The sequence below is a fragment of the Crocodylus porosus genome, unplaced genomic scaffold (assembly GCF_001723895.1).
Source record: "Crocodylus porosus isolate Cpor-Errol unplaced genomic scaffold, CroPor_comp1, whole genome shotgun sequence".
NCBI classification, from domain to species: domain Eukaryota; kingdom Metazoa; phylum Chordata; order Crocodylia; family Crocodylidae; genus Crocodylus; species Crocodylus porosus.
This window is the reverse complement of record NW_017728907.1, coordinates 63,346,769-63,364,891: the sequence shown is the minus strand read 5'-3', so window position 1 is coordinate 63,364,891 and position 18,123 is coordinate 63,346,769. Positions and strand designations below refer to the sequence as shown.

Here is an 18,123-nt window from a genome sequence, read left to right as displayed (position 1 = left end):
GCTATGGTATTTTCCACAAGAGTCTTTTTTCTATACTGAGAGCATATACCTAGTTTATATTCAAATCCTTTTGTTTTCCTTCAGAAGCAAACTGATCCAAATTTGGAAACTGTCCCACCCTCTCTAATTATCTTATTAACACCAAATGTCCAGAAAACAGGTCTTTTTTTAAGGTACCTATCCTTAATCTGTAGTCTAGGATCACTGCAGTTATGGCTATATACAATAAAGTTAACACCACATAGTGTAGAAGTTGATCAATAATACAAACATCATCATTATTTAAATATTTGTACCTATAATTAACATTACATGGCATATACTGAAATAATTATGCAGACATACTGGCAATTTTTTAAAAATATTGAATCTTATATATTAACATATAGTAACACAAAGAGGCAAACATCAATTTACATATACATTTAAAATCTAAAACCTTAGACAAGACACATCAAGTAATTCTACTCCCAAAACTATGGAAAACATTAGAGATGCATATTATATCAGAGATTCTCAAATTCAATTTATTAAATGTCCTGTGCACCACAGATGTTGAACTAATCACCCACATTTCAGAGTCATGGTAAGATCCATATGCTCTAGTCAGGAATTCCACAACTGGAGTTTTGATAGCAATGTGCCCTATATTTGCAATCAGTCATAAAAGGGCTGACCCTTATGATGAAGCTGGAGTTTTACCTGAATTAGCGGTGTAGGTTCAGTCCTATTTTTAAGTTTTTATTTTTTTTAATTCTGGTATTTGGTAAATGGCTTCTAAAAATACGAGCACATACAGGTTGTACCCTTTTCAAAATTATTATTAAATACTATTTCTGTAAGAAGCAAGCCCCATTGTTCCTTACACTAGACCAGGGGTTTTCAGTAGGGCTGTGCAAAGCTTTGGTCACTGATTTGATTTGGTGGAGATTTGGTTCATTTCAGTGGCCGAATCTCTGAATCCAGATCTAATCAGGAGACGCTTTAATCTCTCTGAACTGAATCGGAACCCTCCGAATCAATTCAAAAAGACTGGATGATTCAGACATAGACACAGCTTTAAATGTTTTTTCTACATACCTCTAGGTACCAGGCGGCTCATGAATGCTGAGATGGTGGGGTGGATGAAGCATTCCACAGGAGCACGAGGTGGGGGGCGGGGGTCCCCAGCGTGCTCGGCAGCACACCCGGAAGTGGACAAGAAGCACGTTCAGTCCATTTCTGGATCCGTCGGGACCACACTGGGGGCTCCCCCGTGCCCCCACTGGCGTGGTAACTGGTGCCTCCTGGTTCTGGGGGGAACCTGGGGTCCCCCCACAGCTGATTGCTGAGCCAAGAGGTGTGGGGGGAGGGCCCACGTGCTTGTCAGTGGACCCGGAAGTGGACCAAAAGTACTTCTGGTCCACTTCCGGATTTGCCATCGAGCACACAGGGCCCACCCCCACCCCATGCTCCTGTGGGGTGCTCCATCTGCCCCAGCATAGCAGCATCCACGAGCTGTACCTGATACCTCGAGGTATATAGAAAAAATATTTAAAGCTGTGTCTATGGCCAAATCACTGATTCTCTGAAGCAGCATTGACTCTTCAGATTCGGATGAATCAAATCAGGGACAGTGATCCAAATCAATGAATCGAATCACTGTTCCTGATTCCAGCCAAATCTGAATCCAATACGGCCCCTTTCACAAACCCTTAGTTTTCAACCTTTTTTAATAAGTGTACCTCTGGTGGCCAGATATGGAGCGAGGGGAAGGAGGGTGGCACGCAGCTGGATACAGAGCAGCGGCAGTGCAGGGTAGTGGGTGGCGGTGGCAGCTGCCGCATGAGAACATCTCCCCCCTGCATTTGGCCAGTCAGGTGGCACCTGTGCAGCCTGCAGAGGGGCACCACTGCTCTTGCCCCCACCTCCCAGCCCTGCTCCTGGGAGATGGTGGTGCTGGGTGAAGGGTGGCAGCACTTCATCCCGACCCACCTGCATGTACCCACATAGGGCCTTGCCAAGTACCCCTGGTTGACAATCCCTGCACTAGACAATTATACAGTTCCAGTGTGCTTACAACCTAAAATGAAAAATGCTCCAGGCAGATACTACAGGAATGGGGAAATGAAAAAAGAGGATAAACCAGGAATATGTATTTACACAGGTTAAAAATGTGAAAAAAAACTTGATAATTATGTATACATATGTTTCAGAACCTTCCAGTTTTACACGCATACATAGGTAGGCACATACACATGTTTAAATAAAACAGCCAACATCCTGCTTCACTAGTTATATATGGCAGGAATCGGATCAAATAGATTTCTTTGAATAAGACAAAGTACTTTATTACTACTGTCCTTCCTCTATTATACTCTTAGATTTCACATATTTCTATAATTTTAGCAAACAGTCAAGTAAAAAATGCAACATCCAGATACAGGTGGCATCAGAAGGGGAATAGAGTGAAAAACGCATGTACTTTGCATCCCCAAACAGTTGCTGGGCATAAACAGCCATCTCGTACACAGGACTTTTAAGGCTGGAGCCCACACTGTTGGTAGTATCTCCAAATTAAGCAGTGAGGGAAAGGTCATGATATAAAGGAGTGCATGTTGTATTTCACAATACTATGCAGTGTGTGCTAATACAGACAAATACCTCTAGTAACTCGTTACTGAGTTTCTATGTGTTAACTACTGAGTGAGGGCCAGTGCCTTAAACCTAGGGTTGAGGTTAAAGTTTTGTAATCACATACGCTCTAGTCTTCTAAATCCGTCTTCGTACTGATTAACAATTTACAATATCTAAAACCAGCTTTAATTTACATGTAATTTGAAAAAATTAAGAAGTAATTAATCTAAAATGCCAACATCTAGCAAATTGCTTGGCTATACTAAGAATATGTGCAGCAAATTTAAATGTATTATTTTCATGATAAATTTGAAAAAAAAATCATTGTGTGTCTATTAGAGAGGACAGAAAAATATTAACAGTGATCAGCAAGACTTTGTATGCTAATCACAGCCTAGAAAAAAAAAATCAAACTAATTTTTAAGAGCCATGTTTTTTAAAGATTTTCTAAGATTTGATTGAAAAAATGTACTGAAGTAAAAAATATATTTCTTTTGGTTATAAAATTAATTGCATGAGAACCATGTTACAGGGCCAGTTGAAAAAAAAAGTTTTAGGTGCACCAAATATTTAAATAATAAGTTAACAAAGAGGAAGGAAGTGAAATAATAGTATATAGCATATGTTATCTGCCAGTAGTAGCCATTTTTGCAAAGCTACACATGTATCTACAACCAGAAATTAAACTGTGTTCCAATACAGTTGGAATCCTAAGAAGCATATAGTTAAACTGTATATATCTATATATAATAAAACAATAAAGCTACAGATCCATTTGTCTTAGAAACCTTGAAGAAAAGACTGCAAATTATAGGATTATAGGATATTGAGTACTTGAAAAGGGAATAAGTATGACATTTTATAATACTTAATTACTAATAATATAAAATCTAATTTCATCATATATATACAGATTCATATACATATAATGAACCTAGAATTTATATTTTTATATATCTTATTTTATTTATGCAAATATATTATTATATACATTCTGACTGTATACTTCTTAAAATTCTCATTTATACATGTTTAAAGAGCAGGAATAAGGGAGAATTCTAAAATGGCATTTACATATCTTCTTTAATTGTAATGCTATCATTTCACTTTTAGATATGTTTCATTTACAAAAGAATGCAAAATACTATACTATATGGAACAATGGAAAATTATCAGTTCAATCCAGACCATCCAGTTCAAAATATGTAATGTGTTTATATAAAGCTATAGGTATTTACTATTAATAATGTGAGCTATTAGAGATATATCTAGCAAAAGAAAAGACAGACAGACTTCTCTCTCTTTAAGAAACACAGTGGATTTATTATAGTAATGAAATAATTTCCTACAATGATGTCTCAGAGCAATGGAAAACAATATGAAATTACTACTACAACACTGGGTCAATTCTGCAACCTTTGGTCGTGCTGTGTAGTACTTACTCATTGAGTCAATGGAACTGTGAGCATATTTAACTACTCTACTATTATCAAACTAGTCCTGACATTTTCAAGAGGCAGGTAACCTCTTTTGTAAGAATTTCAAATAATTTATTCCAAAGCTAGCAGTTACTTGGTATGGGAGCACTCCCACTAAAATCAGGATGTCATCTTTGTTTACATATCATTCGAAGTAAAAGAGCTAGAGAGAAGTGTATTTTTTGCTTTGTTTTGCTTTCTTTTACCAGTCATTATTTCTATATGAGGATATATCACATTTGTGGATATCCATGTTCTTTTGCCAAGACATTCTGTCCCACTAATCTCCCATCAGTTCCCCCAAGTAAGTTATACCATGTTCACTAGCAGCTGGAGGCTTGAAAAAGGTGCACGCTCTCATATTGCTGCACAGGTACATCGGTTATGCAACTTAACAATATCGGTGAATAAGTCTCTAACAGTTTGATTCAAATAAGCAAAATCCAAAATCAAATTACAATTAGCTTTCTACAACAAAAAGCACAAACAGCACCACTGCCAACCACATGCTGGTATTCACTACAGGAAAAGATCAATAGGTAAACATTTGATCAAAAAAGAGTAACTGCACTGCTTTTAAAATGAGAGCAAACTTAGTCTCTGGAAAATCACTAAAAGGAATGAGTTTCATAATAAGGAACCACCATTAAAATTATAGCAGTGTCTACTGTCATCAAGAATAAATGCATCTTCGTTGACCTTAACTGGTATGCTGGTATGTATGAAGAGAGACTGTGCTTGGACAGCAGGGTTCCAAACTATATCAACTTTATGTAACAAATGCCTTGCATTGTATTGATTATAAGATGAGAAACCAATGCAGTTCACGATGGACACATTTCCTTTAGCTGAAGCTTCTGAAGGTTTTCAGTGATAGGATCAAATTCTCACCGGTGTAGTCGAGTGTGGAGTTGACAAAGCAAGGGTAAATTAATCAAATAAATAAAAGCTGAGACCAAATCACTAACCAAATATTCTAAGCAGATTTGGCAAAATAAGGGAAACCAGGAGCCATGTTTTTGTTAGCCACTACCTTGAATGTACAACATGAGTTGCTGTTTGAGTCACTGTTTGCCACTGCCTAGCATACTTTTAAGGGTTACTACAATATTTTCACAACAATTGCAATAAATTATAATCTTGCACCAGTAGACACAAGATGTCACTGTCTTCTGGGGGAGGGGAGGAGACGTTAAGCCAAAAATTGTCCTGTGATCTCGCATGTAATGTTGCTCATACCTAGCGAATTGCTTTCATAATTATAGATCAGAAGCTTGTAAATATTCAACAGACATAATAGAGGAAAAATATACTTTTGTAGTTTCACCACCTATAAGGTTAAGTTGTTAACAACATATTAGGAGTAATCTTTAGCACTGGTCAAAGAATCCTATAAGGTTTCCAATCTCTAGTTATTGTCAAATACTGGAAAGGTCATGATAGGAAACAGAAACATTAATAACTGAATATACTGAAAAGTAACAAAAGAAGCAACTAATTTACAGTAAGAATAATGCTAAAAAATATGGACTAGTACAAATTCATTCAGTATGTTTGTATAACAGCACAGGTCAAACTAATTAAACCAGGAAAAAGTTTATAGTTTTTAAATTTAGCTTCTTAAATTTTCAATTTTAAAAATTTAATTTTTAATGCTTTCAGACAGAGAAACTATTGAAAATGAAAGGAAGAGCAACCAAACACTATCATTTTAAAAGCAAGATAAGTCCTTGTCTGCATACAATAGAGCACCAATATATTTTTCTGACCATTCCATATGCTTATCAAAAAAGATTCAGGAAAATCTTTAAAACCATTACTGAACAATGCATCACTAATATCTGTGTCATAAAACTGTCTGGCAACAGAATGGAATGCCTGAATGCACATTTGGGTACCTTTTGTCCTTTTCAGATAAGGAGGTAACAGAGAAAATGAAAGCTTTGCATTTTTTTCTTAGGTAAAAAGCATTATATAGATAAGATGGAGATTTATTACTTATATAGAAAGTTGCCATTCAGCAAATTACAGTCTACTTAACAAGAGTAATTGCAAATAAATTAGTACATCTTTAAATCAGTTACCATGGATATATAATATTTAATTTTGAACACTGAACTAGCATAATAAATGTAAAAAATATTTAAATTCTTAATACTAGTTTATGCCAAGAAGCAAAGTATTTCCTTTAAAATATCAGGAAAGATTGGCAGAATGAATACAAAAATCTGAAAATAATTTATACTCTTCTCATTTTTCTAATTATATTCAATATGAAAATAGAAAAAAAATGTAGTCATGGAAACAATAGAAGCTGATTTAAAGGCAGATTTAAAGCTGATTTAATGGTCAAGTAGAAAGGTTAAAGAATATATTAAACCCTGTATTTTTAAGTTGAACTATTTGATCTCTCTCCTTTTCAGCTAGGGACAGACATTCAGAAAGCCTGAGCCTGAATTGATTCAATCTTTGCAGGTTAGTCTAACCTGCAGAGCTTGAACTGATTTGCAAGTCAACAGACATTCACTTTTGATTCAGGAAATGCAGGCACATGCCTGCAGTGGGTCAGGCTAGAAGCCAGAGGGCATTAAAGCAGCCCTCCATTCCCTTCAACAATGCTGAGCTGAGTGGGGGCGTGGCCAGGCTCTAGCAGGATGCTCTGAATAGGGAGTACTTTAAACCCCACCCTGGCCTGCCAGGGTGTCCCTGGAGGGGGAGGGGGAAGCATCCCTTGCCAGACTTTTTTCAGCTCACTGCTCAAAGGGCAAGTAGTGCTGCCAGACTCAGGCCCCCAGCTAGCATTCTGAGGCAAAGGAGGGCAGGGAAGACTGCTTGTGTGGAGTGAATGCATCTGTTGATGATACTGAGCTTTTCAATCTCCCTTTCCCTGCTTCTTCGTACTGTCTGAGAGACACTCACAGATTCCATGCATTGCAAGCCAAGTCATTTCTCACACCTCTCTGTCCCCTCTTGAACACTGACAGATTGCAGCCTTTGATGCAAGCAAGCCAGCAAGCAGCTTATCAGCCCATCAAGAAAACAAAGCCTCTCTCATTAGTTCAAGCGTTTCTTAAACAGCTTTTTCCAAGGAAGGAATGGAGGGACGCTACCAGTTGACCTGCTGATTAGTTCAGAAAAGCCCTAAGTGGACACTATCCTGTCTGCCTTTGTTCCAGTGAAATTGGAAACACACAACCAGACACCTCTCAGCATTAACTAGCATGGGGGTGGTGTGGCCAGATGCTGGCTAGGGTCTATGTTGCTGGGGTTCCTGCTGTGGAAAAGGCAGGATTCTTGCTTGAGTATCAAGCAAGGGGAGGGTGGGGCAGGGGGAAGCCAGGCAGACACTGCTGTCTCCCAGCTGCAGTCCCCTACCGCCCTTCTCAGGCAGCTGGAGCTCCAGCTAGGGAGAAGAGGGATGAGCCCAGTCCTGCTCTCTAGAGCAGACGGCCCATGCCAGCCCAGGCCAGGGCTGAAAAACATGCTGGGATGCTGGGGGACTCTGATTTAACTTAAACCAGGAAGGGGTCTGAGACAGAAGTTCTATAAAGTGGTTTGACCCAAATCAGTTAAGTCTGATACTACATTCAACTAGGTTCATCTTAAAACAGTTTCAGCCATTTTGAAACTTGTTTATGATCACTGAACTTATGTTCTATTACAAGTTTAAACCAGTTTCTGATCACTTAAACTGGTTTATATGTAACTTCTGTCTCTAGCCCTCATTTCTTTATATTAGAACATTTAGAATAATTTCCATTTACAAACAGATTCCCTTACTTGATGATGTCCCCAAATTTCAAAATGAGAACGTATGCATTTTGAGTTCATATTTGTCAGATCTAGACCACCTTTGTACCATTTATCAAAAATATATTAAAAGGTATGAAGTATGCAGAATAACTGACAGAAATGGGCTTATTTACACTCTATACTTGTGAGAATAATACTGTTTTTATTGGCCAAATAAAGTGAGATTTAATAGTCAACTGGATGGCATTTTTACATGTTTTTAATATAGATCTGTAATGATACTGACCTTCATTTAAATTGGAACACCAGAAAAGCCACTGCTGCCTCCTCCCAAAACTACCCAAGCTCCCCACATACAATTCTATATCCAACTCACCATGCCAAGGCTCACTGCTTTAATGGTTAGTCTCTATATCTGTGAGAGCCAATCTTTTTGGCATGTGCACCACAAATGAGCGCCGCACCCTTCCTTATTGCCAATCCCCCTTCCTGCTTGACCTGCTGCTCTGCCTTCTGTTTCCAACCCCATTTCCAACTGTGCTGCTCGACCCCTCCCTGATCTTCTGCATTCCACACACAGGCTGCCTCTGCCACCTGTAGCATGTGTGCCACAGGTTGGCCACTCCTGCTCTATACTCGTACAGATTTAAAGCACCCATTTAAGCAATTGGAGAAAAGTGTTATTGCAATCATGCGGCAAAGTTCATTGCCCAACCTGGCAGCAGGGTAAGAAGTTGCTGTGCTGCTCCTCTAACCCTGTGTGTTAGCTATAGTCCATCAATCGCACTCGAGAATCTCCTTTGCTTGCATAGAGAACTCTTCTGTGGCACAAAGACCGGGTACAAGAACACTTGCATGGCCATCCTACATACTGCCTCAATATAAAAAGCCTTCTGTCAGCCCCTTTATCAAAAGTGAATTTCATGTCATAACAGTGCTCTTTCATTAGATATAGCTAACAATTTCTAAGAAAATAATTCACATGAAGAAATACTTTTATATCTACTATGGCTTAGCAGTGTATATCAAAGCTTTCTGCTGTAGCAAAAAGCAGAAGGCATACAGGCATGCAAAGAATTTCTTTATTGGTTATGGAAGGCAATGCAGTATTCATAGAAAAGTGCATTCTGTTTACAAAGCAATTGACTTACTGACAAAATACACAATAAGGGGGGAGGGAAAAAAAAATCACACACACCCTGAAGAATGTTCTTGCTACATCGTTTTGAAACTTTAATATTAGTTCTTGAAAACACAAACTACTACATTGCTATGAATCTTCTAAACAGATCAGTTGTCAAAATATACATTTGTTTGCTGAGCACCACAAAATACAAATAAACACACCTATGCCAAATCCTGCTGCCACTGAAGTCCATGGCAAAACTCTCATTGACATCATAGAGATTATGATGGGCCAAACATATAAATATACATTTTATAGCAACAGGTCTATTGTGCAACTCTGATCCTCCATTTTGAGCACATCCAAAACACCCAGTGACCTCAATGGGTATTTTGGCTGTGAAAATATTGCCTAAGGAAGCCTATGATTTGCAACTAATTTAAATGTGCAAGACATAAAGGAGCTATGGTAATGGATATGAAATATAAAAAACTAGATATAGTACAGTGCAAATTCTCTGGATGTTGCATGAATTTGTCATTAGTAACTGAAAGCATAAAATGCTTGCTGATTATGTAGCATGTTTACAAGGACTTGCTCATAGGCCTCTCCCAATTGTTAAGAATCTAGGTTTTCTTTTATTCTCTAGTACAAGCACTGACTTCTGCTAGGTTGTTAGGGTATATGAGCAATATATTTTATATATGAAAATAGCTTTTTAGGAGATAGGAGATTACAGCACACATGTTCTGCTGGACAGGACCCATATTGTAAAGCTTTCTCAGTGGATGTGTAACAACTTTCTTTCATGTAAGTTCACTAATATTAAGAACAGTAGAAATACAAGGTTTGTATCAGAAAATTACCCCTGCCAACTAATGTTAAAAATTTGTTTAATCTTTAAGAAAAAGCAAAACTTTACGAACATCAGGGACAGCTTCATTCCTCAGATGCATGTGTGCTAAAACAATGGGACCTGAATTCAGATATCTGACAGCACAATGTCTAATGTGCACAAGATATTTTGATGCTTATTTCTTTTTAAAGGTGCTCCCAGTAAAATAAATTAAGTAACACGCAATGGAACATTAGTTAAGGTTTGCTTCATACTGGGTTTTCAACAAACCGCTGAATAGTTAGTTCTGTTCTAAATAAAGGGTTGTTATTTAGTACTTAGTAATTTTTCTAAGTTTATTAATTGTTTGCCCCAACTTTTGTAACCTTCACCTGCCCAATTCACAAGTTGGGGATTTTTTTTTAACCTTAAATTTAAGTATAATAGGTTTTTTACATTTATTTGTGGCGTAATACTTTGCCTATCTCCCTCCATATCTAACTTGCTTACACTTTGCATGCACAATTTCTAGTGTAAATAGAGTTACTTTCAACAACAGAAGAATTAACTTGTATAGCACTACATTTAATAATTTTTAATGGAAATATTTTACATTCTTTGGAAGCTTCAGGTCAGAGTTTAGTTAAAATATGTTGTCACTTACTTTGGTAGAGTTTTCAAGTGATTTTCTCTCAACTCCAAGATACGTAATTTGACAAGTCTAGAAATATTGATATAAAACAACAAAATTAATACATTCACATTAGAAAATTATTCTTAAGCCAATAAATGTTATCACATAATGGTTTATTTCAACACAAAAATGCCATTTAATACTCAGACACTAAGGGGTGAGTATATTACAAGAAACTTTATATAAAATAATAGCTTTATACTTGCATTGAATTATAGTTTATGTATCTGGTCAGTTTTTACCACAGAGCACTGTTATGTGTTAGTTGCTGGGAATAATTTTGCTGGTTATTCAAAAAAGCAAACAAAATTAAGCTTAATTTACTTTGATATTTCCAGTTCTATAATAATAATCAACTTCAGCTCAAGCTGCACCAGCCCTGACTGTTGGCAAACAGAGGTTTTGCTCTGGAAAATCTTGATTACCAAATATGGGGGTTAAAATATTTAAAAATATATTAAAGTACTTAATAAGCATGTGACATTTTACATGTTCTTGGACAACTCAATTTAGTTTGCTTCTGTGAACAAAAGACTCATTAGGTGGACACACAGATTACCCACTGATTTACATTTAGGCATGTTTTTACGGATTTTTGCTGAATTAGAGATAAATACACTACAGCAACTACAATCCATTGCACAAATAATTAACTAAGGAATTCTCATAGAATCCTTTGAGGTAGAAAAGTAAATTTTAGATATGGGAAACAGGTATAATGAAGGAACACAAAACATGAGATGAAGAACTCAAGAATGCTTATCTTTATGGGGCTGTTGCAGCATATAGCAACAGGGACTTTCAACTGATTTCAGCAAACTTTCAATCACATTATTCCTATGTACTTTAATCTCAGATCATGAGTTTGTAGGAGCAATGAGATTACCATAATTCTGTCCTCCAGACTCAATTCCTACAGCACTGCTTGAAGAATATCTGGAGTATGAAATCTGGAGCTAATACTCTCAGAAATCCAAATTTTAAATAGGTGAAAAAAACTTCTAGTAAACTTTCCAGCCCTAGAAGCATAACCATTTCAAAAAGAATACTAAGAGTAAATGGAGAGCCTTCAAGGAACAGAAGAAAAAAAAAAATCAGAAAAAAAAATCCCTGTTTCTGGAAGGTCAAATTAGGAATAAAGTTAGAATTGCCAGAGTTAGACCTTGCAAATTATATGGAAATGAGCAGCAAGAGAATCTTCAACCATAATGAATAAAAAGAAAACAAGGAAACAAGAACTAGGGGCGCTATATATAATGAGGATGGTGCAGAGCAGAGGTGGGCAAAGTCTGGTGCACAGCTGACTCCATCTCCCAGCAGCCCCAATAGCAGCAGTTCCTTTTGGCCCTGCTGCCCGAGCACCCTAACCTGTCCACCCCACACCCACCACTGGGAGTGGGACCCATGTGGCTGGGTGACTGGGATGGGACTGCAACCAAGAACAAGATGGACGGGCAGGGTCAGGGAGATGCCAGGATCCTGGGGGGAGGGAGGGAGGCAGGGGCAGGGCACAGACATGTTCTATTGCTCACGCACTCCTGCGACAAGCACATGTTCCACGGGCAGATGCATGCAGGCAGTGGATTACAGATCTGTCCTGGCCCTGGCCCTGGCCCCATGTTGTCACCACTGCAAGATCCCGGCCATGGCCCTGGCCCTGGCCCTGGCACAGTTCCCCACTCAGCCGCGTGCCCTGCCCATGCCACTCTGAGCTGGTCTCCATGGAGAGCCCTATCACAGTTCCACCACTTCCGAGGTCTCTATGGAGACCAGCTGGGAGTGGCGCATGCAGGAGCTGCTGGGAAATGAAGTCCGGCTGCCAGCTATATCCGCCATTTTGCCCACCCCTGGGCAAACTGTAGAGTTTAAGGATACTTAAGTTATGGTCACAAAACTAAAGGAATACTTTGTATCAATTCTTAGCAACGATAATGAAGTTGACCATGGGACATAGGCAGGACAGCTAACAGCAATGAGGTTATGGAAATGGAAATGACCACAAATAAGACAGTATCAAACTCAAAGAGCTTAATACAGTCAAGTCAGGGGAAATTAATAATGTTTATCTCAGTATTCTGAAAGACCTGGAAACTGAAATAGCAGGTCTTGTAGCAAATATTTTTAATATGTCTACCAAGACTTTTGAACAAAATTTTGAAGAAAAGGATAATTAAAAACACTTTGATAAACAGCAAATAAAATGCAACATGGCATGTTATACCAGACAAACCCTGTCACTGTACACAAGTAATGAAAAAAGTGAACAACTTAAAGCACCATATTTCAGAGGTACTATTCTGGAGTGCTTCAGTTACTTTTGGCATTTGAAGCATTTCAATTTTAACCTCTGTCCACACCCTCTAAGAATAAATTGAAAGAGCTTGGCTTGTTTAGTACAGTAAAACAAAAATGCAAAGGAGATATGATTTCAGTCTATAAATACCTCCATTAAATAAGCATCAAGGTCATGAAAAGAAGTGTTTAAGATCAAGGACAATGCTGGCAAAAAAAACAAATGGGTATAAGCCACCCTTGAATAAATTTGGGATTGAAGTTATAAGGTTTATAGCCAATGGGACAGTAAGGTTCTGGAACAGCCTTCCAATAGGAATAGCAGGAGCAAAGCACTGACCTACTATTAAGACAGAGCATGATATATTTATAAAAGGAACTATGCAATGTGTTTGCCTCCAACTTCAAGAAACTAAGGGCAGTAAGTCTAAAAGCTCGTTTCTGCTCTATGATCCTAAATCAATATATTTTCTGAAACCACTGCAACTTTATGAAGGAAATTATATATTTGTGGAGAAAACAAGAAAGGAAAAAAAATCTCTGGATGATAGTTTTACATTTGAGTGCTCTTCGAGAATGCTCAGGAACTGGTAATATTGTTTCACAAGAGATGATGGGCAGGGTACAGAAACAGCTAGAAAAAAAATAAATGCTGTATGTACCAAAAGGAAAGCATGATGGAAAGATGGAAAGAAGGGTAATGGAAAGAAGGGCAGGTAACTGAGGAAGCATAACTATTCCCATACAAAATCAGGAAGGTAAAGATACAAAATGAAATCCATTAAGTGAGAAAAGTTAAAGACAAGAAGAGGATCTCTAAATATGCTGGCCAGAAAAGAAAGACCAGAGAAACTGTTAAATAGCCAGGGTGAGCTCTTAGCAGAAGATTAACTAAGAACAAACCATGTCAAACAAATTTGATCTCCTCCTTTAACAACATAACTGGTTTGCGGGGGATAAAGGGAATGCAGCAGATTTAGTGTATCTGCTCTTCAGTAAGGCTTTTGACAAGGTCCCCCAAGATTGTCTCCTAAATAGATTGGAGAAATGTGGACTAAACAAAACTACTATAAATGTGGATAGACAACTGGCTCAATAGCCACAAGCAAATAATGGTTATAAGTGGATCCGTGTCAAAACAGCAGGAGGTTTCAAGTGGAGTCCCACAAGATCTGTCCTGAGCCTGATGCTATTCAATGTGGTTATTAATGATTTGAATGCTGGAATAGAGAATTTCTTGAGCAAATCTGCAGACAACACAAAACTAGAAGACTGTGAATACATCAGAGAGTAGGAGTTCAATTCGGAAGTATTTTGATTGATTGGCAAGCCGGGCTAGATCCAGCTCTGACAAGCTGGAGAATAGTTATTCTTCCTGGACAGATTAGTTGCATGGACAGACCATAACTAGATGCTGTTCAACACAGAGAAGCATAAAGTGCTCCATCTGGGGAGGAAAAACCCACAACACACTTACAGGCTCAGTGGTGCTATGCTACCTAGCACCATGTCCAAAAGGGACCTGGGGGTCATAATTGACTATAAAATGAATATCAACCACCAGTGTGATGCTACAGTTAGCTGAGCAAACCATATGCTGGCATGCATCTCAAACAAAACTAAGGAAGTTATATTCCCAGTCTACTCAGCACTGGTGAAGCCACAGCTGGAGTACTGTGTCAAGTTCAGGTGCCACACTTCAAGAAGGATGTGGAGAAGCTCAAGACAGTCCAGAGAAGATCAAGTATGATTAGAGACCCAAAGAGCAAGCCATATGAGGAAAGGCTGACAGATATGGGACTTTTCAGCCTAGAAAAGAGAAGACTTTGAGGGAATTTGGTGGCAGCTTACTAATATATCAGGGATGAGTATCAGGGGATGTACAAACAGCTATTCACCAAAGTGCCCCAGGGGAAAACCAGGAGTAATTGTCATAAACTCCTAGCAGAAGGGTTCAGACTGGATATAAGGAAAAACTTCTTTACAGTTTGCGTTACCAGACTTTGGAATAGACTCCCAGTGTGGGTGGTTCAGAAGGAGACTGGATGCACACCTTGCTGAGGTCATTTGACCCCGGCAGTCTTTCCTGAGCAAGGGAGCTGAACCTGATGATCTAATGAGGTCCCTGCCAGCCCTAAACTTCTGTGAATCTGTGAAAGTGTCAGGTGCTACACCCTGGGAAGAATAATCAAAAACTGGCTGCATGGCAGCACAGCAGAGAAGGATCTAGGAGTCTTGGAAGATCACAGATTCTGTGACTTAGTATAGACAGTCAAAAAGCCCCAGACTGAATGGATTCAATCTTTGCAGGTCAGGCTAAGATGCATAGATTGAACTGATAAGCAGGGATCCAGGTTTTCCATTTCCCATGGAAAAAACACATGGATTTTCCCTTTTAACTGAGAAAAATGCGAATATTACATTTTAATGGAGAAACACAGATTTTCCACTTTTGGAAAAATTATTTGCAGAGTTCCAGCCCACAAGGGACTGGGGGAAGTGGGAAGAGGGTGGTGAGGCACGGAGTGCTATGTGCATGTGTGCACTCACACATGCATATGACCACCAGGCAGCCTGGAAAGCAGCTCCCAGGGGATGAGGGGGGGATTGAAGTCCCCACAAAGAGGGAGTTGTGCAGGGCTGGAGCTGGGGCTGGGGCTGCTGCCCAGCCTAGGCAGTGCACGAGGCTTGGGGCCTGGGGCCAGAACGTGTGGCTGCAGGGCCTGGGCAGGGAGCAGGATGGGGCTGCAGGTGGCTCGTCCAGGGGGCAGGGAAGAGGCTGGTTCCCCACCACTGCATGCTGTCCTGGGTGGGTGGGTATGGGAGCCTATGGGGTGGGGGTGAGTGCAGCTGGGGATTTTTGCATGGGGAGGGGGAGGGTGGATGCTGCTTACTATGTGCTCAGGCTTCCCACCCTGCTGCCCTCCCCCCAGGGACCTCCACAGCTCAGCTCAGGACCTGGTACAGCAGGGAGAGCAGGGCCAGGCAGGTAAACTCAGTGCCACCACTGCAAGCCCAATGCTGCCCTGGTGAGGCACCTTCTGCCCACCAAGCAGAAGCAGGGGTGGCAGCACAGTCCTGCCTGCTGGGCTGTGAAACCCCTAGGGGGAGGGGAGCAGGGCACGGAGCCAAAGCCCACAGCAGGCTGTTTGCACCTACCTGCCCCCCACAGGCTCCACTCCCACTGTGCCACCCACGGCGGAGAGAGCCAGGCTCTGTGTTTGCTGCATCACAGCAGCCACCTACCTGCCATGGGCACAGGAGCTGCTGCAGGGAGCAGGGGATTCTGGACCCAAGTCCCTGGCCCCATAGCCCTGGCAGAGGGCTGTGGGTGGGGACTGAGGGGCATCAGCAGGGATGGGAGGACTGTCGATGGGAAATAAAGGGTACCAGCAGGGCTGGAGGGATGTGGCTTGGGAGTGAGGGGCCAGGACCTGTGTCCTGGTGAGCAAAGGGGGCAGGGGAAACCCTGATTTTCCACGATAATATCCAAAATCAAATACCAAAATGTATAAGTAAATAAAATGTATTTTATCATAGTGATTGAGGCACTGGTAGGCTTCCTAATTGCTTTAAAATTGTAAATATATCAATAAAATATTGTATTCAACTCATATCTATATAATTTGCAATTTTTAAACAGAGAAAACCAGGATACCTGCTGCTAAGCAAATGAACAGATATTCACTTTTGATTCCAGAAATGCAACCACATGCCTGCGCTGGCCCTGGCCAGAAGTTTGGGGGGTGGGGGGGGAGGCACTAGAGCATACCTCCCTGTTTGGCTGAAGCAGACAACTTGGGCCAAAGCTAGCCCGCCCACCCTGAGAGGGGGATTTTTGGGGGAGGTGCAAAGCATTCTGGGGATGCTGGAAGACTGTGAGTTAACTTGAATCTGGAGGGAATCTGGGACAGAAGTTCAATAAACTGGTTTAACTAAAATCATTTAAGTCTGATACTACATCCATCCACATTTATCTTCAACCAGTTTCACCCATTTTGAAAGGGGTTTATGGGTACTGAACTTCTGTTGTGTTACAGATTTGAACTAGTTTCCAAGCACATATACTGGTTTATGTGTAACTTCTGTGCCTAGCCAATGAGTCTCCAGTGTAATGCTGCTGCATGAAAGTCATATACGTTTTTCAGCTGCAACAATAGCAGCATTACGTGCAAGACACAGGAACTGACAGTGCCTCCTTATCTGACACTGGTTAGGCCTCATCTAAAGTATTATGTGTAATTTTAGGTTCCACATTTTAGGAAGGATATGAAGAAGTCAGAGAGGGTCTAGAGTTATGTGACAACAGGACATGAAGGCAAGCCATAGGAGGAGAGGATAAAAATATAGTCATGTTCATTTTGCAAAAAAAGTGGGACATGATAGCTGTCTTCAAATATCTGCAGGATTGCCATAAAGAAAAGAGAACACTTTTTCTCTCTTGCTGCAGAGAGCAGAGCACAGACAATGACTTGAATCTGTAGCAAAGTAGGCTTAGATTAAGCATCAGGGGAAACTTCACTGCAAGAACAGTGAGGCAGTGTAATAGATTGCCTAAGTCATGGAATCTTCTTCACTGGAGCTTTTTAAGGGTTGAATAAGTATTAATTAGGGATGATCTATGAGTAGCTATGTCTGGAGCACTCTGTGGAGGATGACAGTTGGAAGCCCAGGAGCCTCCCCAAACACAGACTGCTGGGAGATAATGAGAGGAGTTCTGTAGCCTAAGCAGGTGGATGTTGTGAAATGACTGTGCTCAGCAGCAGTGGGGTGAAGCAGAGCTCCATGGCTGGTTTGGTAATGAAAGAAGATGAAACAAACTGATATAAGATTCACGGTGGGGATACAGAAAGACTGCCAAGTAAGAGGGTATGTGATGCGTAGAGCTATGTTTGCTGCCCTCAAGTTGCAGAGCAGAATGTCTTCCCCATTCTCCTAGGCTTTGCTGATTGCCATTTGAGAGATGAGAAGGATTTTTTTTTCCTCCTCCTGTTTCTACAGGTGTTAGACTCTTCTTTTGGGTTTTTTTCTGCCTTCCACAGAAGCAGTGGATGTTGGCTGTGGCCAAGACTGGGGATTTTGACTGGACTGGGACAGTGCTGCTGCTGGAATTAAATGGGAAGGTCTCTGGAGAGAGGACCTCAGCTTATAGAATCATAGAAGTAGGGTCGGAAGGGACCTCATAGATCTTCAAGTCTGACCCCCCCCGCCTGGGCAGGACAAAAACTGGGCTCAAAAACTGCAGCCAGGTAGGCATCAAGCCTCTTCTTAAAGACCCCCAGGGTAGGAGCCAGCACCACTTCCCTTGGAAGTTGGTTCCAACTCCTAG

The 18,123-nt window shown here is 40.3% G+C and overlaps 1 protein-coding gene across 3 annotated transcripts in view; it reads right to left on the bottom strand.

Annotated features, from left to right (window-relative positions):
• The window catches only part of LRRC7 (leucine rich repeat containing 7), a 220,369-nt gene that overhangs the window by 157,067 nt on the left and 45,179 nt on the right, over positions 1-18,123 (bottom strand). For all 3 annotated transcript variants that reach the window (XM_019531612.1, XM_019531613.1, XM_019531611.1), the window contains exon 5: positions 10,473-10,529. In XM_019531612.1, the coding sequence (XP_019387157.1) occupies positions 10,473-10,529 (57 nt within the window). The remainder of the gene's footprint in view (positions 1-10,472; positions 10,530-18,123) is intronic.